This window comes from Scyliorhinus canicula, chromosome 14 (genome assembly GCF_902713615.1).
Source record: "Scyliorhinus canicula chromosome 14, sScyCan1.1, whole genome shotgun sequence".
NCBI classification, from domain to species: Eukaryota; Metazoa; Chordata; class Chondrichthyes; order Carcharhiniformes; family Scyliorhinidae; genus Scyliorhinus; species Scyliorhinus canicula.
In genome coordinates, this window is record NC_052159.1 from 66,913,818 (window position 1) to 66,937,836 (window position 24,019).

At 47.0% G+C, this 24,019-nt stretch overlaps 1 protein-coding gene across 5 annotated transcripts in view; it reads right to left on the reverse strand.

Annotated features, from left to right (window-relative positions):
* LOC119977141 (LIM and senescent cell antigen-like-containing domain protein 1) overlaps window positions 1–24,019 on the reverse strand; it is a 174,213-nt gene that overhangs the window by 39,111 nt on the left and 111,083 nt on the right. For 3 of the 5 annotated variants that reach the window (XM_038817778.1, XM_038817776.1, XM_038817777.1), the window contains exons 2-4: window positions 9,239–9,398; window positions 6,408–6,474; window positions 2,155–2,275 (exon numbers count right to left, since the gene is read on the reverse strand). In XM_038817778.1, coding sequence (XP_038673706.1) covers window positions 2,155–2,275; window positions 6,408–6,474; window positions 9,239–9,398 — 348 coding nt within the window. Of the gene's footprint in view, window positions 1–2,154; window positions 2,276–6,407; window positions 6,475–9,238; window positions 9,399–11,828; window positions 12,191–24,019 lie in introns of those variants that run through there. The other 2 variants (XM_038817774.1, XM_038817775.1) reach the window with 2 other exon arrangements.

The window sequence follows — 24,019 nt, forward strand, 5'->3', positions numbered from 1 at the left end:
TGTGGATGTGGAAACCCAGTCCCCTAGAAGTCATATTCGGGATGTCAGACTGGCTGGAGCTGCAGGAGGGGGGGCAGATGTTTTAGCCTTGGGGCTGGTTTAGCACAGGGCTAAATTGCCGGCTTTGAAAGCAGACAAAGGAAGGCCAGCAGCACGGTTCAATTCCCGTACCAGCCTCCCCAAACAGGCACCGGAATGTGGCTTTTCACAGTAACTTAATTTGAAGCCTACTTGTGACAATAAGCGATTTTCATTTTTTATTTCATTTCACCTCGCTGATTGCTCATGGGTGGATCTTGTTGGGGTGGAGGTCAGCTTCTCCACCCCATGTCTCGGCGTGGCCGGGGGACCTGCTAGATTTTCTGACCCTGGAAAAGGTATAATTTGCTCTAAGGGGGAACAAGTGATGGGTTCTACAATTGTTGGGGTTTGTTTATCATGCACTGTCAGGAGTTGGTGATCATTGACTGTTGAGGGGGAGGGGGGTGGTGAGCTGGGGGATTTTTAGGGTGTTTTTGTGAATCTGCACTGACCCTACGATAAAGCACCCCACCTTGGCCCACAACCCATCCTATCCCCATCACCCAGTCACTGCACCGAACCTTTTTGGACACTATGGGCAACTTATCATGGCCAATCAACCTAACCTGCACATCTTTGGACTGTGGGAGAAAACTGGAGGGTATGCCAGGTGGGATGCCATTCATGCAGCCTGCTTTGTCCTGGGTGGTGTGAGCTTCTGGAGTGTAATTGGGGCTGCATTCATCCAGACAAATGGAGAATGTTCCATCACATCCCTGACTTATGTCCAAGATAGTGGACAGGCTTGGGAAGTCAGGAGGTAAATGGTGTGCCACAGGCTTCCTAGTCTCTGACCTGCTCTTATAGCCACAGTATTTATGTTGCTAGTCAAGTTCAGTTTCTGGCCAATAGTAACCCCCAAGATGTTGATAGTGGGGGATCCAGTGACTGTAATGCCATTGAATGTCACAGGGAGATGGATAGATTATTTCTTGTTTGGAGATGGCCACTGCCTGACAAGTGTGTGGCACAAATTTACTTGCCACTTATCAGCCCAAGCCTGAATGTTGTCCAGGTCTCACTGTATTCAATGTCTGATTCGCTGCAAATGATGCTTAGTATTGTGGATTCATCAGTGAACATCCCCATTTCTGAGCTTATGATGGAGGGATGGAGGGAAGGTAACTGATGAAGCAGCTGAAGATGATTGGCCCTCGGACATTACACAGAAGATTCCTGCAACAACATCCTGGGACTGAGTGGATTGACCCCCGACAACCATAACAATCTTCCTTTGTTCAGGCATGATTCCAACCAGTGGGGAGTTTCCCCCCTGATTCCAGTTTTGCAAAGGCTCGTTGATGCCATACTCCATCAAGAATTTGCCTTGATGTTAAGCGCAGTCACTCTCTCCTCACCTCTTTTGTCCATGTTTGGAGCAAGGTTGTAATGAGAGCAGGGGCTGAGGGTTGGATAAACAACTAAGAGAACGCCCATTCATTTTTTCAAATAGTGCCATGGTATATTTTATAGGAGGCAAGCAGGGCTTTGGTTTAACATTTGATCTGGATTAAAACTCCTCTGACAATGAAACACTCCCTCAGCAGTGCACAAAGTGTTCTCCTAGATTGTATGTTTCAAGTCCCTGATGTGGGACATGAATCTATTGTTAAATGCTTGTTGATTGCAGTCAGGTGGTGGTTATCAGCTGGAAATTCATTTCTGTTCATACAAATGGAAACACATTAAAATTTTGGTTGTTGGGTTTGTAATGTGTATCTCTGTAAATAAATGCTTACAAAGATATGTAAAGACTGGCTTCAATTCTATTCTTACCATCAGGCTTTCTGGAATAGAACATTAATAATCTTCTGTCTCAGAAGGGAGTGTGCTATCTCTGAGCCAAGGCTATTAACTATTTAAAGCAGGGAAAGATACCGAGCAGACAATGAGGACAAATCAACAAGGTTATGTTTGGAATGTTCGAGCAAATACAGACAAGGTGGGCCAAGTGATCTTCTCTTGTAAAATATCGTAGCTCTATCACAAAATGCAAGTGGGTTATACACAGCGGACCGTCAGGTAAGCAAAATATTCTGTACTCATAATAAAAGGACTATCAAATATACAAACCTGCCAGCATTCTTCACAAATCCAATATCCGCAAGAATCTGCTGGCAGAGGTCACAGCAAAAACATTCTGGGTGCCAGCTATTGTTCATAGCTTTAATCACTCGGCCAATAATGAACTCGCCTGCAATGAAATACAGAATTTTTAAAAAACAATTACTCTCAGGCAACATTCTTCCCTCACTCCAAGCTTGCTTTTTTGACTACACTAATGGTGTTGGCGATTAGACGATGTCGTGAAGATCAACTACATCAATCAAGCTTTAGAGTTATAGGATCTTGGCATGATCCAGTTTGCTGGACTACAAACTTTGTTAAAAAGGGGGCACAATGTTTCCTGTAGTACATGAAGAGTTTTGAAGATAGGTTGACCTGCAATATTAATTCTGTTTCGCTGCCCACAGATGCCGCCTGTCCAGCTGGGTATTTCCAACATTTATGATGTTTCACATTTCAGAACCTGCAGTATTTGCTTGTGTCAAACTTTATTACAATTGTAACAGGGTTAGAAGGCTCAAGGTTTGGTTGCCTTGTTCCTGCCCTCAGTAAGTCACCACCTCAGAGGATAGAGGTATGCCGAAAAACCCATCATAAAAATTACAGGATTGAAAGTGATGATGCCGGGAATTCAAATAATTCAGCTGAACATTAGAAATAATAGATTGGGTGCAATTTTGAAGCATCCATAACAGCTGGTGTGGCAACTGGGAAATTAATCGTCATTAGCAGGCTGCACTCCTGTGGTTATGACAGAGACATAATTCCTGGGCTGGGAAGGACAGTATGGCAGCAAATTAGCAGCTGGGGACCTGAATTTGAGACAAACTGTATTGTTCCGGGCCAGCGGAAATCCTGTAACTTTTGTGGATCCACAATTGGGTATATTACAAATGATAAAATTGGGTATATTACTGTGAATGAAAAAGCAGTAATATGGTTGAAGGGATAGAGAAGAGGAAAACTAAAAACGCAGAGCGTGCCGAAGAGGACCGTTTGTCCTTAATTATTGTAGACTTATATTAACTAGTTGATCACAGAGCAAGACCACGAGAAAGCATGAGAATGCGCGAGAGAGAGAACATGATTCTGAAAAGTGTATGTGGGAGAAAACACTAGGAGGAAAGCAGGAGAGAGTGGCTGAGTGAGTGTGCCGGAGAGAACACGAGGGTGCGCAAGTATGCAGAAGAGAACACGAGGGTGCGCAAGTATGCGGGAGAGAACATGTGGATGAAAGAGAATGCGGGAGAGAACGCGTGGGTGAGTATGCGGGAGAGAACGCGTGGGTGAGTATGCGAGAGAGAACGCGTGGGTGAGTATGTGGGAGAGAACGCGTGGGTGAGTATGCGGGAGAGAACGCGTGGGTGAGTATGCGGGAGAGAACGCGTGGGTGAGTATGCGGGAGAGAACGCGTGGGTGAGTATGCGGGAGAGAACGCGTGGGTGAGTATGCGGGAGAGAACGCGTGGGTGAGTATGCGGGAGAGAACGCGTGGGTGAGTATGCGGGAGAGAACGCGTGGGTGAGTATGCGGGAGAGAACGCGTGGGTGAGTATGCGGGAGAGAACGCGTGGGTGAGTATGCGGGAGAGAACGCGTGGGTGAGTATACGGGAGAGAACGCGTGGGTGAGTATGCGGGAGAGAACGCGTGGGTGAGTATGCGGGAGAGAACGCGTGGGTGAGTATGCGGGAGAGAACGCGTGGGTGAGTATGCGGGAGAGAACGCGTGGGTGAGTATGCGGGAGAGAACGCGTGGGTGAGTATGCGGGAGAGAACGCGTGGGTGAGTATGCGGGAGAGAACGCATGGGTGAGCAAGTGTGCGGGGAAACAGCGTGTGGGAATGTGAAAGTCCTGGCGACAATGCGGTTGTGTGAGAGAGATGGCAGAAGAGAACATGTGCAAGAGAGAGAGAGCTTGCAAGGGACAGGGGAAGAGGAAGAAGAACATGAGGGAGAGCGCATGATGGAGTGTGGGAGAGAGTGCAATGATGAGAGCGTGACACAAACAAGACGCAATGGAGAGAACATACGATAGATAGAACACAAGAGCATGCTCTAAGGAAACACGAACAGAGAGAGAGAACGGGAGGAAACAAAGTGTGGGAGAGAGAGAGAGAGAGAGAGAGGGAGGAGGGAGAGATGAGAGGAGAGAGATGAGAGAGAGAGAGAGAGAGGAGAGGGAGGGAGGGAGGAAGGGAGCGGAGAGGAATTGAGAGGAGGAAGAGCATGGGAGAGAGAGAGAGTGCAGAGAGAGAGAGCAGTGAGAGAGAGAGAGAGAGGGAGGAGGGGGGAGGGAGGGAGCGGAGAGAATTGAAGAGTGCATAGAGATGGGAGAGAGAGAGAGAGAGAGAGGGAGGTAGGGAGCGGAGAGAATTGAAGAGTGCATAGAGATGGGAGAGAGAGAGAGAGAGAGAGAGAGAGAGAGAGAGAGAGAGAGAGGGAGGGAGGGAGCGGAGAGAATTGAAGAGTGCATAGAGATGGGAGAGAGAGAGAGAGAGAGAGAGAGAGAGGGAGAGAGGGAGGGAGCGGAGAGAATTGAAGAGTGCACAGAGATGGGAGAGAGAGAGAGAGAGAGAGAGGGAGGGAGGGAGGGAGCGGAGAGAATTGAAGAGTGCACAGAGATGGGGCGAGCAAACCAAATGCAGAAGGATTATTTAATTGGAATGTCCAGGGAAGTAGTAAGAGGGACAAGATTATGGGGCAGGAGGAATGGAGGATGTTAATAGTGTTGTTTCACTGATTAACATGGCTGCATTGGGGGGGGGGGGGGAGAGATAATTGATTTGATGCCCTGGGAGAACAATGCGAGGGATAATTTTCCTGCTCAGCTGTGGGTGTGGAGCATTGAGCAAGTGTTGTAAAACTGCTCACCTTCAGACAGGGAAAGGTGAGGACTAGAATGCTGCTCAGCAGTGGGAGCCACCAGATGTGATAAAACTGGCGGGTGCATTAATAATCATGTATGCAAACAAACTAGTCTGGGGAGCAAGCAAACAAGCAAGACTCCAGGCGGTGTGAAATTAGGAATCAAAAAGGCCTTGCATAATTATAATCTTTGCATCAATACATCTATGTTTATATTCTCTGTAAAATCCTAATTTGCAAGCCCAGCCATGGCCCACAGAGATCCCTACACTCCTTCAAATTGGTTGTGAATATGTTAGTAACATTTAGCCCTTAATAAACAGAAGTGTTTCGATTCTTAATCTCAGATTCTTTTCTCTTAAGACAGGGAACTTCATGCTTTTGTCACGTTATCACAAAAACACATTTTTTATACTACAGAATATTGCAGGTATCACAGGAAGTGGTACGTGCGCACACACTTAAAATAGGAAATTCCAAATGGAGGGTATGCTTACCTATAATTTTTCAATGGAAGGTGTGACTGGGTACTATTGTTAGTGATCATTTAGACTGCACAAGTAAATCAACAGTATTCAGAGCTGAATAAGAACAGATCGTACTAATTACAAACATGACTCTATACATCAAAACCAAATATTCCTGCCTGAACAGTGAAAATAGATGCACTCTGTTGCAGTTAAACACTAAGGAGTTAATCCTGCATGAGTCTTCTTGCCGCAGAGCCAAATTGCATCTTCACCTCTTCATGGGTCTCAGGCACAGCTGCCTAATAAATTCTACCATTCCACAATGTTTGACTACTTTGACCCGTGTTAAAGGATTTCAGTGACATGTTTCTTGATCCCATGAAGGCATGTCAGAACAAAATTCATCAGCAAACTAACTGTATCTGATTGCTAGCTTGGTTCCCATTTCATTGTAAATAGATGGACGATATTCGAGGAACAAACTTTCAAATATTGTAAAGACGAAGATGAAAATCCTGGCTAGAAACCTGGCAATATATAGTGATGACCACATAAATGTGATATGTACGATTATATCCCCCCTATATAGATAGCTTATTCAAATTTAGCTGTTGGGTTTTAAAAATAACTGGATTCATGAACCTACATTTTTGCCTCTCAGGCACTGTTACTGGTAGTAAAGGGAATTTGTTAAATCTAATGGAAGAAAAATATTTTCATTGTTGCAGCACCAAAACAAATTCTGCAGCTACAGCTTGAAAATCAGTAATGTGATACAACTGAAATATTACTGAGGTAATGTAATAAAGCCAGGATTAAAGCAGCGAGAACAAGGCAACAGAGTTGGAACTACAGTAAATGAGAATAAGGAGGCCTTATTCTTGGCACAAAAATATACAATTTGTTAATTTATGTTGAAAACTCACCACATTGATGGCAACAGGGGGCAAAAAGCATTTGAAAATCATGCTCACAATATTTTCGCCCTTCAAACTGTAAAAAAAAAGAGCAATGACTTTTAAGTAATTATTTAACACCACATTTACTAATTTTAAAAGCATATTTAAAAATTTAAACCTTGGTCTGATTGTTTGTCACAGATGGCAAGTTTAAATGAGAAAACATTGAGACAAGTAACAAAAAGACTTCCAATTATATATCGCCCTTAACAAATACCAGATGTCCGAAAGCACTTTGGAGCTAAAGCACTTAAATGCACTCATTGATGTAATGTGAGACAGCGAAAGAGCATCAATATAGTCCCAAGTCAGGATGGTGTGTGGTCTGGAGGGGAACTTGTAGATAGCGATGTTCCCATGCGTCTACTGCCCTTGTCCTTCTAGGTGGTAAAGATCACATGTTTGGAACCATACGACATAGGAGCGGAATCAGGCCATTCGGTCCTCGAGCCTGCTCCACCAATCAGTCATGGCTGATATGGTTCTCATCCCCATTCTCCTGCCTTCCCCTCATCCCCTTATTAATCAGGAACCTATCTATCGCAGTCTTAAAGACACTAAGTGATTTGGCCTCTACAGCACTTATGAGGCAATGAGTTCCACAGATTCACCACCCTCTGGCTGAAGAAATTCCTTCTCATGTCTGTTTGAAAGGATCGTCCCTTCAGTCTGAGGCTGTGCCCTCGGGTTCTAGTTTCTCCAACTAGTGGAAACATCCTCTCCAGATACTCTGAAGGAGCTGCAGTACATTGTGTAGATGGCACATAATGCTGCCACTGTGCATTGAGGTTGGATAAAGTGAATGTTTAAAGTGGTCGTGGATGGGGTGCCAATCAAGGGGGCTGCAGTGTCTGAGATGGTGTCAAGCTTTTTGAGTGTTGTTGGAGTCACACTCATCCAGGTAAGTGGAGCCTACTCTATCGTAGTCCTGATTTGTGCCTTATAGATGGTGGTCAGATTTTGGGGAGACAGAAGGAGAGTTACTTGTAGAATTCCCAACTCTGACCTGCTCTTGTAGCCACAGTGTTTATATGGCTGGCCCAGTTCTGATTAGGCTCGATGGCAACCCCTAGGATGCGGATAATGGGGCATTCAGAGATGTAAATGCTGTTGAATATTAAGCGTCATTGGGAGATGGTTATATTCTCCCTTGTTGGAAATGGTCATTGCCTGGCACTTGTGTGAAACAAATTTTACTTGTCATTTCATCATTGCAAAGTGTGTTGTCCAGGTCTTGATGCATATGGACAAGGACAGCTTCAGTATCTGAAGGGTTGCAAATGATGCTGAACATTGTGCAATCATCAAGGAACATCCCCAATTCAGGCCTTATGATGGAGGGAAGGTCATTGATGAAGCAGCTGAAGATGGTTTGGCCAAAGATGCTACCCTGAGGAACTCAACCCGCTTTCCCACCCCGTCCCAGTCAGGTTAGCACCACTGACAATACCTTCCATCATTGCTGATGCTCGAGGGTAAAGTGATGGGGTGATAGTTGGCCAGATTGGATTTGCCTTCTTTTTTTATGGACAGGACACGCCCTGGGAAATTTTCCACATTGTCAGGTAGATGTCAGTATTGTAACTGGGCTGCAACAACTTTGCGAGAGGCGCAATCTTCAGCACAATTGACGGAATGTTGTCAGGGTCCACAGACTTAGCAATATCCTTCAGCCAGTTATTGATATCATGTGGAGTGAATCACATCATCTGGAAACTAGAATTTGTGATGCTGGGGATCACAGGAAGAGGCCAAGATGGATCATTCACTCGGCACTCCTGCCTGAAAATGGTTGCAAGTGCTTCAGCCTGATCTCTTGCATTTGTTAATTACTTAATTGCCCAATAGTCACAACTGGGTGTGTGGCAGAACTGCAGTCCTTTAATTAGATCTGATGATTGTGGAATCACTTTGCTCTATTTATAGCATTTTGCTTCTGTTGTTTGACACCCAGTGCTGTAATCCTGTGTTGTAGCTTCACCAGATTGACACCTCATTTTTAGGTATGGCTGGTGTTCCTGACATGCTGCCCTTCATTCTTCATTGAACCATGATTCGTTCCTTAGCTTTATGGTAATGATATAGTGAGAGATAGCTGAGCCATGAGGTTGCAGATTGTGGCTGAAATACAATTCTGCTATAGCTGATGGCCCACAGCACCTCAAGGATACCAAGTTTTAAGATACTGTTATGCAACAGAACGGAAATTATCCTCAATATGAAGTCGCAACTTTTGTCTTCATGAGGACTCTGTGGTGGTCACCCCTATGAACACAGTAATGCACAGATGCTGCTACGACAGCTAGATTGGTGAGGGCAAGGTCTGGTCAGTTCTTCCCTCTTGTCCAACAACTAATATAAAAGGGCACCTAAAGTATTTTTTTAAGAAACTAGTAAATGTGTCGACAAAGAAAACATGTTGGAACTTAAAAACAGATCTTCTTGTCGTGTTGGGAGATTGAGAGATCAAGGTGCCATAATGGCACCCCAATCTCTTACTGCACTGGCGAGCAGAGTTCTTCAGTGCAGGAAATGAAGGTAAGTGCGGCCCGAAAAACCTGTTTGATAGTGGGGTTGGTCCCAGCGCGATAAGTGTTGGGAAGCACCCCGCTCAATCCGACCACAGTGGGGCTGTTTTTTCCCCCTGTTAAATCACGCCCCAAGTGTCACAAAATGGGGAAGTCACAAGTCATCGTCTGGTAAAATGGTTACAAAGCAGAAAATGATCTTCAGCATTGAGAAACTCATTTACCAAAGATTTAATAGACTGTGCAGTTGTCCCACAAGTATCTACTCACCTCATAGAAGAGACCCTCTGGGAATTGTTGGAAGCACTGAGCGCATACAAAACACTGTTCATGATACAGCTCTCCATTACTGTTCACAATTCTCTCAGCAGGTGCAAAGCCACTTTTGCATCGCTCGCACATGGCATTAGCCAGAGCATTTGCCATATTGCTGCAAGAAAAGAAAAGGATAATGTATTAAGAGTTGAACTGTTATTGTGCACCACTGCACAGATACAAATTAACTTGCAAACATGTGGTTTTAAAATAGATTTAGGATTGAACCTGAATGACCCATGTTCTTATTTAAATTATTCCTTCATCTCCCTTCCCCAAAAGAAAACAGACAAGTGTCCAGGAATTTACATCTTTTTAAAGGAATCACCATTAATGTTATAACAGCATACTGCATTGGTAGTTTAAAACACAACTGATGAGCTGGTGAGCAGCAACAATCAGGAACATAGCCCTGCATCGAAAGAATCAATTTCTAAAGTTCCATGATGCAGATTATTAGATCAAAATCTATTAGACGCAAAACATCTGGGGCTGGATTCTCTGCACCCCGACGGCGAAATCACATTTGGCGATGGGTGGAGAACCGCTTTTGCGCACGAAATTGGGACCGGCGCCGGTTTCGCTATTCTCCGCCCCCCGAAAATCGGGGTACTTGAGGAGTATCCACCGCCTTCGGCCATTGCCTGAGGCCCGCCCCTCTATTCTCCGTCCCCGACCGGCAGAATTCCTGACGGCATGGTTCTAACATGGTCCTGACGTTCGTGAATCTCACGTGGTGACTGTGGACTCAGTGTGGGGCTGCCACAGGCAGGGAAGGGCCAATCGGAGGTCAGGGGCACTTCATTCGGGATTGGGGGCTATGTGTGTGGGTGGTCGGGAGCAGGCAAGCGGCCGATGCAGGACGCTATTTTGGCGGTCCAGGTCCGCGGGCTGAGTCCGCCATAGAGCATAGTCCCAAAAACTGAGAATCCAGCCCCTGATCTCCTGTAACATTGTTTACATGTAGAATCAGATTTTGAGTACAGTTAGAATATTTAATTATTAAGATGGCCAAGACCACTCGCCAACTCTCACCATTTGGGCTATTAGGCTAATTAGGTCTCGAGGTCAATAGAGGTTAATTATTTGGCACTGGAGTTTGCTCTAAATGGACAGATGCTTGGCTTCTCTCCTCGAGGGAGGGCTGCTTATCTATCACTTGAAAGTAAGATTCTGTCCACTTTTGTGCACTTTGTATAAGAGAGTATAAAACAACCAATAAATCACAAGTGGATTGTGTGAGCTGTCTGGAATGAGATGGACACCATTTTCTTTTTAAAATACAGCCATACGTGATAGAAATGACAATATAATGGGAGAGTAAACACAACACAGTTTGAAGACGTTCCACAGATTCTGCCATGGAAACATTTACAGCTGACTTTTTCCAAAAGGTTGTTTTTGGTCTTTATCACCTGGACATTAGCAACACTTGGGTTATAGCATATGGATAAATTAGTAGGGAGGATAGCACTTTGTAGAACTCACTGGATTTTATTTCCATTCATTTTAATGCAAGAAAATCAGATCAGTTGGACTTTCAGTGTGTGATTTTATTTTCCAAAGTCGGCCAGGAAATGCTTAAACCAGGCAGTAAAAATAAAATTCTCCCCCAGTATCTCTTTTTGAGGGAAAAATACCCATCAAAATTGGTGAAAATTTGACTGAGGTGACAAGGTAAATGGATGAAGTGAAAAGGATGCCCATTTTTATTGTTTAGAATGAAGGAAATCTATTTTGCATTGTTCTCTGTCTCGTAATGCAGCCTTCAGCAGAGAGAGCTACTCGTACGAATTTACCCCAACATCTTCCCTCCTTCATGAAAAATACTGTCAAACACATCCTTCAGTCACCTCTTCCTTACTTCTCCCTTTCCAATTGGCAGCCATTTGCTCTTTTGCACCCATCCGTAAAGCGTTTCAAGTTTTTTTTTAAAACATTGGTGGTTTCACATAACAAGTTGTCTTTCCCAACACAACAATGTCCCAACTCCAGTTCAGAGCAGTACTGACAATATTTGGAAACTCTCAGACAGTCCTTTGGTTTTGCATTAATCAGATATCAACATAGCAACAATATTAGAATAATTGGCAGTACATGGTGGAAGATATCCAAAATTCCAACCACTCAAACAATCATTTCCTCAAAGTTGCAACAGCCTCAAACACAGCAGCAAATTCATTATTTTCCAGGCCAGGATTCTTGGTCGATTCGATCAAATTGTTTTTGAATGTCTCCAGTCTCTTGGCAACCGACGTTAGTGTTCATTTTAAGACAATTTGAACAACCAGATCAGATTTGTAATGTTTACAGCAAAAACAGCAGTTTATACAGAACAATTGACAGCATGCTCCAGTGCGAACCTCCTGTTACCACAATAAAGTATCACATTTATTGCAGAAATGTTATGCGAATTTGCAGGGCTGTGTAAAAATCTCAACGCAATGTTGTATTGAAAAACAGCCATCAAAAAAATTCAATGAGCAAAAACACACAGCAACAGATAACAAGATATCAAAAAACCATAATATGCGAAACAACTTACAATCTGGCGTAAAAGTCACAGAACTCCTTATATATTTTTATATCACTCCGTCTTCTTTGTAAGTTAGCCACAGCTTTCTGATTTTCATTGCTTTCAATGGTTTCTGGGCCACCATTGATGGTAGTGTGGAGGACTACTTCAGTCTCTGGAAGTATGTAGGTCAATGTTTTTTCTTCAGGATCCATAGTATATTGTTAAAATGGTCCAAAGACAAATACTTTCTGTCGCTGAAGATAACCTTAGCAAATACAATATGCTGCGCAATTTACAAAAAGTTGCCTGATGATTGCTGCAACACGTTCTTCCGAAGCTGTGTAAACCTTTCCAACTCTCAGACAGAGGAGAGTCAGCATAACCTTCTGGGGATATGTTACAGCTTCAAATTAAGAGTTCTGCCAAGGGAAACGGTCAGAATGCCATTGATGTGATTCATGAGATCTCAATGCAAAGTTGTGAAACAGCACTGCTCAGCTTGGTATAGCTGTTTTAACAACTTTATGAGGAAATGACTGTCACATTGATTCAATAGTCATTCAGAAGGTCTGACAGATGGATTTCTTAATTCATAAAAATATAGAAAAATTATGGTTTCTGTCATCATCAATATTTATCATCCCTCTGAAGACGAAGGCAGCATTTCTTTACAAAAAATACCTCTCATTTTAACTTACTCCAAAAGGTAGTGATTAAAATAAATAACCATTTACTTCACTTATTTCTTCATTCATATATATATATAAATATATATATATATATATATATATATATATATTTAGAGAGAGAGAGAGAAGATATTTTCAGTACGCACAGAAATAATGATCTTGTATTTTCTCTGGTAACAATGGTGATTACTCCACTAAAATGGACAACAACTTCTGGAGTCTTCACCTGTGCCGATTAACACAGAAAAGCAGAAGTGCCTGTCAGTGGGTTTCTGCTCCTCCACAGGATTCACTGTATCCATAGGATGCAAACTCCAACAGAGGGTGGTACTGAAAAGCATTGTGGGAGAAATCAGTGCAGTCACCGCAACTTGGAAGGGGATTGGGGAGAAGGACCCTTGCACTCAACAAGAGGACCAACATCCACCAGAGTGTAGTACAGAGAAGCATTCTGGGACAAATCAGCGCAGTCACCGCAATTTGGAAGGAGATTGAGGACCCACCACCAAAAACAGAATAAGCCCAAACATTTATTGCTGTCGTGCTTCCATCCCTCCCTCCTCTCAAACTTAAAAAAAAGAGGGAGACAGTACTTTAGGAGAGCACCAGACCTGCGAGGGACAGTATGTGGATTTAAGAAGGCAGCTGATTGGTGAGTATGTCCTCGTGAGTTCAATCTATTAAAGTAATTTAATATTTAACAGAGGATTAGTCATGGCAGTTGGTGGGGCTTGGTGTTCCGCCTGCGACATGCGGACAATCATGAATGTTGACAGCATCTCTGCCAATTACATCTGCAGGAAATGTACAGCTGCACTTGCTGACTGAACGAATGGACCGATTTGAGCAGCAGCTGGACATACTAAGGAACAACCAAATGGCGGAAAGTTTCATAGATAGATATTATAGAGACGTGGTCACACCTAAGCTACAGGAAGATAAATGGGTGACCGCTAGATGGGGCAGACAGTCAATGCAGGAGCCCCCTCTCTAACAAGTATGCCCTTTTGGATGCTGATGAGGGGGTTGGCCCATGAGGTGACAGCAACAGCAGTAGCCAGAGAAATGGCACCACGACTCGCCCTGTTGTACAGAGGAGGGGGGCAAAGCATCAGAGAGCAATACTAATTGGGGATGTGATAGTCAGGGGCACAGATAGGCATTTCTGTGGTCACGAAAGAGACTTCAGGATGATGTGTTGCCTCCCATGTGCCAGATTCATGGATGTCTGAGCAGGTACAGGGCATCCTGAAATGGGAGGTCAAACAGACAGATATCATTGTCCACATTGGTACAAATGACATAGGCAGGAAGAACAGCAAGGTACTACAAAGACAATACAGGGAGTTAGATAGTAAGGTAAAAAAACAGGGCCTTTAGGGTAGTATTTTTAGGATTCCTCCCCATGCCACATGCTAGTGAGGCTAGGGACAGAGAGGTAGTACAGTCGAACATGTGGCTGAAGAGCTAGTTGAAGGGGGAGGTGGTCAGGTTATAGAACATAGAACAGTACAGCACAGAACAGGCCCTTCGGCCCTCGATGTTGTGCCGAGCAATGATCACCCTACTCAAACCCATGTATCCAACCTATACCCGTAACCCAACAACCCCCCCTTAACCTTACTATTTAGGACACTACGGGCAATTTAGCATGGTCAATCCACCTAACCCGCACATCTTTGGACTGTGGGAGGAAACCGGAGCACCCGGAGGAAACCCACGCACACACAGGGGAGGACGTGCAGACTCCGCACAGACAGTGACCCAGCCGGGAACCGAACCTGGGACCCTGGAGCTGTGAAGCATTTATGCTAACCACCATGCTACCGTGCTGTGGGTCATTGGGTTGTCTTCCAAGGAAGATGGAACCTGTACAAAGAGGACGGGTTGCACATAAACTGGAGGGGCACCAAAATCCTGATCGGGAGATTTGCTAATGTGGTTTGTGAGGGTTTGAACTAGTATGGCAGGGGAGTGAGAACTGGAGCAATAGAGACTGGGGAAGAGCTTGAGATTAAGACAAACATAGCTAAGAAGGAGAGCAGGCAGCGGAAAGCTGCTGATCTCTGTGGTTCTGAAGTCGCTTTGCTTCAATGCAAGTATAACAGGTAAGACGGATGAACTTAAGCGCTTGAATTAATGTGGGGAATTATGATATTGTTGCTATTACACATGCATGGTTAAAGGAGGGACAGGGCTGGCAGTTTAACATTCTGCGATAGCGATGTTTTAGACGAGATAGAGGGGGTAGCAGAATGGGTGTGGGACTTGCATTACTGGTTAGGGAACATAGCACAGCTGTTGTGAGGGAGGACATCTTGGAGGGACACTGCAGTGAAGCATTATGGGTAGAGCTAACAAATAGGAAGGGTTCAATCATAATGTTGGGGTTGTACTATAGGCCTCCCAACCACCAGCGCAATACCAAGGAACAAATGTGTAGGGGCGGCACGGTGTCACAGTTGTTAGCATGGCTGCCTCGCAGCTGCAGAGGCCCGGGTTCAATTCTGGCCTCAGATGGCTGTGTGGAGTTTGCACGTTCTCCCTGTTTCTGCATGGGTTTCTTCCGGGTGCTCCAGTTTCCCCCCCCACAGTCTAAAGATGTGCAAGGTAGGTGGAGTGGTCATGCTAAATTGCCTTTTAGTGTCCAAAAAGTTGGTTGTGGTTACTGAGTTGCGGGGATAGGGTAGAGGCGTAGGTTTAAGTAGAGTGCTCCTTCCAAGGGCTGGCGCAGACTCGATGGGCCAAATGTCTCCCTTCGGGACTATAGATTCTATGATCTATGATCTAGTCAGATTCTGGAAAGATGTGAAAATAGCCAGATTGGTGTGGGTGATTTTAATTTCCCCCATATTGCCTGGACTCCCTTCGTGCCAGGGGTCGGATGGGGAGCAATTTAATAGATGTGCGCAGGAGGGTTTTTTGAAACCTGATATCCAACCAGGGAGGGGGCCTTACTGGATCTGGTATTGGGGAATGAGCTTGGCCAGGTGACCAAAGTTTCAATAGGGGAACATTTTGGGAATAGTGATCATAATTCCAAGTTTACGAATACTCATGGATAAGGACAAGGGAGTGAGAGTGAGGTTGCTAAATTGGGGGAAAGCCAACTACAACAGAATTTGGCAAAAGCTGGAGCATGTGGATTGAGAGCGGCTGTTTAAGGGTAAATCCACATTTGATATGGGGGTCTTTTAAAGACCAGTTGATTAGAGTGCAGGACAGGCATGTCCCTGTGAAAATGAAAGACAGAAATGGCAGGATTAGGGAACCATGGATGACCGGGGAAATTGTGAAAAAGAAAAAGGAAACATATACAAGGTCTAGGCAACTAAAGACAGAGAAAGCCTTTGAAGAATAACGGGAAAGTAGGAACAAACTCAAACGGGGAGTTAAGAGAGCTAAAAGGAAATGACATTGGCAAGCAGAGTCAAGGGAAAACCCAAGGCCTTTTATGCATATATAAGGAGCAAGAGGATTGCTAGGGAATGGGTAGGCCCACTCAAGGGCAAAGAAGGGATGTTGTGGGTGGAGTCAGAGGAAGTGGGTGAAATCCTTAATGAGTACTTTGCATTGGTATTCACCAAGGAGAGGGTCATGACGGATGTTGAGGTTAGGGATGGGTGTGTGAATACTCTAGGACATGTCAGCGTAATGAAGGAGGATGTGTTGAATATCTTAAAATGCATTAAAGTAGACAGGTCCCCTAGGCCGGATGGGATATACCCCAGGTTATTGTGGGAGGCAAGAGAGGAAATAGTTGGGGGCTTAATAGATATCTTTGCATCATCTTTGACCACAGACGAGGTTCTAGAGGACTGAAGAATAGCCACTGTTGTTTTGTTTAAGAAGGGAAGCAGGGCTAATCCCAGGTAATTATAGGTTGGTTAGCCTGACGTCAGTGGTCGGGAATAGGTATAGCACGACATCCCTCGCCTTGATGTCAGATTCAAATTGATTCAGGAAAGGGGAAATCCCACTTGAAAAAGTTATTAGGTCTTTGTGGGCATCTTTCTTTGAGGACATTGGCAAGCACCCTTGTTTCATCTCTAACCACAAATCCAAACTAATCTATCTTTAAAGTCATAGCGTATTCAGTTCTCCAAAGCTTGGAAATGTTGTTTAATCTCCAAAATATTCCTCAGCAAGTTTGAAATATTAATTTGGGATTGATAGAAGGGAATAAAATAATTCAAAAATCTGTAGAACATTAAGGATGAAATTAAATTTGACTCCAACAAGTAATGACCATTATTTTTTCACGGGAAATTTGGTGATTTAACAGAAAATGGAAACTGTTTATAAGTGTTATTAGACAATAATGTGCAACAAAATTGAGAAAAAATTCAGATCTACAAGTTTAATATAATCTCTTCTGATACAAATAAATGTTTTGCAGCTCTCATTAATCACCAACATAGCATAAAGTTACAATTTGGTCTCCAAATATTGCCGTTATTCCTTTGTATACTCTACCCGAGGAGGACTTTTACACAGTAAAGCACATTAGTAGTGATGCATTCTGAATATTTTCTGCAATTCCACAAATAGACACACATGGTAGTCACATTTCCAAACTAGGTGCTTGGTGACAACAGCTGCTTAAATGGTTTAATCTGGAAATACCCTGTCTCATGGTTTGATTTAAACAGGATATTTACAGATATGGTGTCATTATAGTAGAATAGAATTACAGTACAATACCAATCCAAAGATTCTTTACTGGGAAGTTCTCTTTTCAATGCTTACTCTTTACAGAAGCCATCGGCAACGAACTAATTATCATTAAATATACACCAAAAATTAGTAGCTTCCCCTCTCCCTAACATTATTAGATTAATTGCACAACAGGTCATGAGGGGAGTACTAAAGCAGTGCTGTAATATCAACGGTGTGGTCTATCAGACAAAACATTAACATTGTAATTCCTCAACTAGTTTAATGGTATGCCATAGAAAATATAGCTAATTATGTCTTGCAGAGATATACAACAGCAAAGCCATCTTGGTACAATAATACTGTAATGAGGTCATTTCAACCTCCTTAGGACATGGGTAGCGATTCAATGGCACATGGTTGACCGTAGCCCTACCTTCTTTCAGTCTAAATCAGTGGTGGGCAACCTGCGGCCCGAAGACCACCTGTGGTACATCGGAGTTCGGAGTACGGTCCACAAGACATAGAGTTTTAAAAATAAATTTAGTGTACCCAATTTTTTTTTCCAATTAAGGGGCAATTTAGCGTGGCCAATTGACCTAGTCTGCACATCTTTTTGGGTTGTGGGTGTCAGACCCATGCAGACATGGGGAGAATGTGTAAACTCCACATGGACAGTGACCGGGACCGGGATCAAACCTAGGTCCTCAGTGCTGTGAGACTGCACTGGTAACTAGTGCGCCACCATGCTGCCCCTACCCACACACAGTTGCCACATTCCATTAGTTTACATCCCTGTGGCCTTTTCCCCCACCAGTATATGCATATGAAGTGATACACATGTAAAGCAAGGGCACATAAGTGAGATGTGTGTTGATTGCACACAACATTGACTGAGAGCCATGCTCTCCCTTTGGGCCCAGTCAAGCGTAAATATTTATTTTGTTTTTCCACTTTTTTTTTTTTTATAAATGTTTTTATTCAGTTTTCGTATTTTATATTGAACAAATTACAAATTGTTAGGAGAGAGAAAAAAAAAACAAACAAAAACAAACACGCAAAAATTAACACACATATTTACAGGTAAGCATCTTCGTAGTAGTAACTGCGCCCCCCCCCCCCCCCTCCCCCCCTCAACATGTTTATTTAGCTTGGTTTTGGGCCTTAGCTAGCCATCGAACCCCCGTAACGAACCTGTAGCCCCCCCCCCCCCCCCTCCCGCTACCTTCCCCCGACTATTCTTCCTCTTGTACATTGGCCACAAATAGGTCCCGGAACAGTCGCATGAATGGCTCCCACGTTCTGTGGAAGCCGTCGTCCGACCCTCGGATGGCAAATTTGATTTTCTCCATTTGGAGAGATTCCGAGAGGTCGGACAGCCAGTCCGCAGCTCTGGGCGGTGCTGCTGACCGCCAGCCAAACAGGATTCTACGGCGGGCGATCAGGGAGGCAAAGGCAAGGGCGTCCGCCCTCCTCCCCAGGAATAGATCTGGCTGTTCTGAAACCCCGAAGACCGCCACTATCGGGCATGGCTCCACCCTCACTCCCACCACTTTGGACATTACCTCGAAGAAGGCTGTCCAGTACTCCACGAGTCTGGGGCAGGACCAGAACATGTGGGCGTGGTTGGCCGGGCCTCTTTGGCACCGTTCACATCTGTCTTCCACCTCCGGGAAGAACCTACTCATACGGGTTCTTGTTAAGTGGGCTCTATGTACCACTTTTAGTTGCGTCAGGCTGAGCCTTGCGCACGTGGAGGTGGAGTTGACCCTATGCAGTGCTTCGCTCCAGAGTCCCCACCCGATCTCCATCCCCAGGTCGTCCTCCCATTTCCTCCTTGTTGCGTCCAGTACGGTGTCGTCCCTATCTACCAGTCGGTCATACATGTCACTACAGTTCCCTTTCTCTAGGATACTTGCGTCCAGTAGGTCTTCCAGTAGTGTCTGTCGTGGCGGTTGTGGGTACGTCCTTGTCTCCTTTCGTAGGAAGTTTTTGAGCTGCAGGTACCGTAGCTCGTTCCCCCCAGCTAGCTGAAATTTCTCTGTCAGTTCGTCCAGTGTTGCGATCCTGTCGTCCGTGTACAGGTCCCTGACTGACAGTGTCCCCCCGTCCTGCCTCCACCTTTTGAAGGTGGCGTCGGTCAGTGCTGGTTTGAACCTATGGTTGTTGCAGATGGGAGCCCTGTTCGACATTTTGGTCAGGCCAAGTTGCTGCCGCAGTTGGTTCCAGGATTGGAGGGTGGCTGTCACCACTGGGCTGCTGGAGTGTTTTTTGGGTGGGGATGGGAGTGCTGCCGTGGCGAGGGCCCGGAGGGAGGTTCCCATGCAGGAGGCCTCCTCCGCACGCACCCACTCAGCTTCTGGCTCCTGGATCCATCCCCTTACTCGCTCGGCTGTTGCTGCCCAGTGGTAGAATTGTAGATTCGGGAGGGCTAACCCTCCCCTGGTTTTTGTTTTTTGTAAGACCTTCTTTGGGATCCTAGCATTTTTACCCCCCCATACGACCGCCATGATGAGTTTGTCCAGCGCTTTGAAAAAGGCCTTGGGGATGTAGATCGGAATGGATCTAAACAGGAAGAGGAACCTGGGCAGTACGTTCATTTTGATCGTCTGAACTCTCCCCGCGAGGGAGAGCGGGAGTGTGTTCCATCTTTGCAGGTCCTTTTTAACTTCCTCCGTCAGGCTGGTGAGGTTCCATTTGTGGATCCCTTTCCAGTCATGGGCTATTTGGATCCCCAGGTAGCGGAATTTATGTCGGGCTTGTTTGAACGGCAGCCCCTTTAGTGCTGCCCCCCCCCCCTTGCGGGTGTAATGGGAAGATCTCACTTTTGCTCATGTTGAGTTTGTAGCCCGAGAAGGCTCCAAACTCTTTCAGGAGCGCGATGATTCCATCCATGCTGCTTTGTGGGTCCGAGATATAGAGGAGCAGATCATCCGCATAGAGTGAGACTCTGTGCTCTCTACCTCCCCTTCGGATCCCCCTCCAATTTTTTGCTGCCCTGAGCGCGATTGCTAGCGGTTCGATTGCTAGTGCGAACAGCAGCGGGGACAGTGGGCATCCTTGTCTGGTGCCCCTGTGCAGCTGGAAGTATTGGGAGTTGGTATTGTTGGTCTGTACACTCGCCATGGGAGCGTTGTACAGGAGCTTTACCCAAGCGGTGAACCCTGTTCCAAGCCCGAACCGCTCCAGTACCTCTATGAGGTATTTCCATTCGACTCTGTCGAAGGCCTTTTCTGCGTCCAGGGAGACGATCACCTCCTGTGTTCTCTCCCCGGAGGGGGTCATTATCACGTTCAGCAGGCGCCTGATGTTCGCGGTCAGCTGTCTACCTTTGACAAAGCCCGTCTGGTCCTCTGTGACCACCTCAGGTACACAGTCTTCTAGCCTTTTGGCTAGGATTTTGGCCAGTATTTTGGCGTCTGCGTTCAGCAGAGATATGGGTCTGTATGACCCACATTCCGTTGGGTCTTTGTCTTTCTTAGGTATCAGCGAGATTGAGGCCTGTGCTAACGTGGGTGGCAACGTGCCCCTAGCTAGCGAGTCTGTGAACATCTCCCGCATGTGCGGGGCCAGCGCTGTCGCAAATTTTTTGTAGAAGTCCGCCGGGAATCCGTCCGGTCCCGGCGCCTTCCCCGCCTGCATGGAGCTAATGCTCTCCATGATCTCTCCCAGTGCTAGTGGTGCTTCCAGATCCCGTTTTCTGCCCTCTCCCACAACTGGTATGTTCAGTCCGTCAAGAAACCGGTTCATCCCAGCCTTCCCCGTTGGGGGCTCTGAGGTGTACAGCTCTTGGTAGAAGGCCTTGAAGGTTTTGTTAATCTTCTCTGGTTCTGTTTCCAACGTGCCTCTGGTATCTCTGATTTGCGCGATTTCTCTGCTGGCTGCCTGCTTTCTCAGCTGGTGGGCCAACAGGCGGCTGGCTTTGTCTCCGTGTTCGTATAGGGCCCCGCGTGCCTGGCGGAGTTGGTGTACTGCTTTCCTGGTGGAGAGCAGGTCAAAGTTCCTTTGTAATTCTTTTCTCTCCGCCAGGAGTTCTACAGTCGGGGCCTCGGAGTATTTATGGTCTACCTCCAGTATGGAGTCGACCAGCTTCTGCCTAGCCACCCTTTCCTCCCTATCTCTTTGCGCTTTGTAGGCTATGATTTCCCCTCTTAGTACGGCCTTAAGCGCTTCCCAGAACGTGGAGGGTGAGACCTCCCCGTTTTGGTTGATCTCAGTGTACTCCGCTATGGCCTGCGCTATCCTTTCGCTGAAGGCCTTGTCAGCTAGTAAGGCACCGTCCAACCTCCATTTGGGGCGCTGGGCCCTTCCCGTCTCTAGCCGCACATCCATGTAGTGTGGAGCGTGGTCTGATATCACAATTGCGGAGTATTCCACCTTGTCTATCTCTGGAAGCACCGTTTTCCCCACCACAAAGAAGTCAATTCTGGTGTACACGTTGTGTACTGGGGAGAAGAAAGAGAATTCTTTCTCCCCCGGGTGGGCGAATCTCCAGGGGTCTACTGCTCCCATCTGCTCCATATAGTGGCTGAGTTCCCTTGCCATGTTTGAGGTTTTCCCCGTTCTGGGGTTTGATCTGTCCGTCGTTGGGTCCTGTACACAGTTGAAGTCCCCCCCCATGATTAGTCGGTGCGTCGCTATGTCCGGGATTTCTGCCATGGTCTTTTGGATGAAGCTCGTGTCGTCCCAGTTGGGCGCGTACACGTTAACTAGAACTACCGGCGCCCCATCCAGGGCCCCGCTGACCATGACATACCGTCCCCCTGGGTCCGTAACCGTCTTTGTCGCCCTAAACATTGTCCTCTTGCCAATCAGGATCGCCACCCCCCTGGCCCTTGCCCCATAACAGGAATGATAGGTTTGTCCCACCCAGCCCTTTCTTACCCGCAGTTGGTCCCGCTCCCTCAAGTGCGTCTCTTGGAGGAAGACTATGTCGGCCCTCATGTTTCTAAGGTGGGTGAGGACTCTAGATCTCTTCACTGGGCCGTTAAGTCCCCTTACGTTCCAGGTGACTATTCTGGTGGGGGGCTTCTGCCCCCTTGCTCCTGTGGGGTTAACCATATTTGTCCGGTGGACGCGCCCCTGCCCTCTGGGGTTTCCCTATGTTAGGGGGCCGTCCAGGATGTCCACTATCACTGCTCTCCCCATGCGGTCGGGTCCCTGCGCTCCGGGGTTCCCCCTTGTCCCGGGGACACCCGCCATGGCCGTCCACTTTGTGTCCGCCACGCGGGTAGTCCCCTGCACTCCGGGGGGCCCCTTCACCCACAGACCGTACTGGGTGGGTGCTTGCAGCAGTTCCCTGTTTCGAGCCCTTGTCTGTGGCACTTTGTGGCCCTATTCCCTTACTGGCCTCTTTTGTCCCTTCGTCCCTGCGTTTCCCCTCCCTGGTCTCTCGCCCCCCGGGTGCCCCCCCCCCCCCGCTCTATCCCTTTCGGGGATACCCCTGTGTACCCCTCCATTGCCCCTCTCTCCCCCATTCCTGTCCCCATTTGCTCTCCCACCTTTGATGGGTGATCCTCCCCCTCCCCTGCCTGGCGCCTTCCCCCCTGTTGGGGGTGCGCTGCGGCCCTGCTCTGTTGCGCGCCCCCTTCGCTAGCTTTCCTGCTAGCACGGTGGCTCCCCTCCCGGAGGTTGCTGTCCCGCTTCCCCTCTCCCCTCTCCAGTACTCCCGTTCCCTCGTGCCGGGGCCTGGCCTCCCACCTGAAGCGGGCCCTAGGGCATTGGGTTGTTTTCCGTTCTGGGTGTTTCTGCCAGGGGGGAGGGGGCTGGCTTTGCCTCGCCCCTCCCCACCCCCCCGTCGGCATGACGTGTCTCCTTGCCATGGGCCCCTCGTCCCTACTTCCCATGGCGTTTTTCCAGCCCGTGCTCCTCGACGAATTTATTCGCCTCGGCAGGGGCTGTAAAGAAATATTCCTTGTGTTGGTATGTGACCCAGAGTTTTGCTGGGTACAGCATACCAAAACGTACTTTGTTCTTATAGAGAGCTGCTTTCGCTCTGTTGAACTCCGCCCGTCTCTTAGCTATGTCCGCTCCAAAATCCTCGTAGATTCGGATGGCGTGCCCGTCCCAATTGCAGGCTCTATTCTCCTTGGCCCAGCGCAGGATTGTCTCCCTATCCCGGTACCGGTGCAGTCTGGCTATAACTGCTCTCGGTTTTTCCCCTTCCTTGGGCTTCGGGCGCAGTGACCGATGAGCTCTGTCCATTTCCGGTGGGGTGGGAAAAGTTTCCCGCCCCACTAAGGAGCCCAGCATCGCAGCCACGAATGTTGTGGGACTTCTACCCTCTATCCCCTCTGGCAGGCCCACTATCTTGATATTTTGCCTTCTCGAGCTGATCTCCTGGTCGTCTACCCTGCCCTTCAGGCTCCCCTGTGTTGCACTCAGTTTCACCATTCCCCTCTCCAGGGATATGACCCGGTCGCTCGCGTCAGTCGCTGCCTTCTCCAGCTCTTTAATGGTTGCCCCCTGGGCTTCCAGTATCTTCCCTTGGGTTTCCAGTATCTTCCCTTGGGCATCCACTTTCTTCTCCAATCTGGTCAGAACCTGCTGCACCCCTGACATGGCCCTGGTCGCTGCTGCCTGTGCTGCGGCCTCTGCGTCTGCTTTTAACTCTGCCTTGAATGCCTGCAGCTGCTCCCTCACCACCTCGGCAAAGGCTTCCTTCCAATTCACGCCCCCCTCTAACCCCAGGGGAGAGGTTGCCCGCCCGTCCAGCTCTTCTGGATGCGGCGAAGCATCCTTCCCGCCGCTTCGCGTGTTGACTCGTTCGCCCGAGCTGGCTTTCCCTTTGCCCAGTCTACTTCCGGTGCCCCCTTTCTCTTGGCTCCTTTCTGGCACTTTTTTCTCCCCCTTCCCCTTCATCTTTTCTTCTCT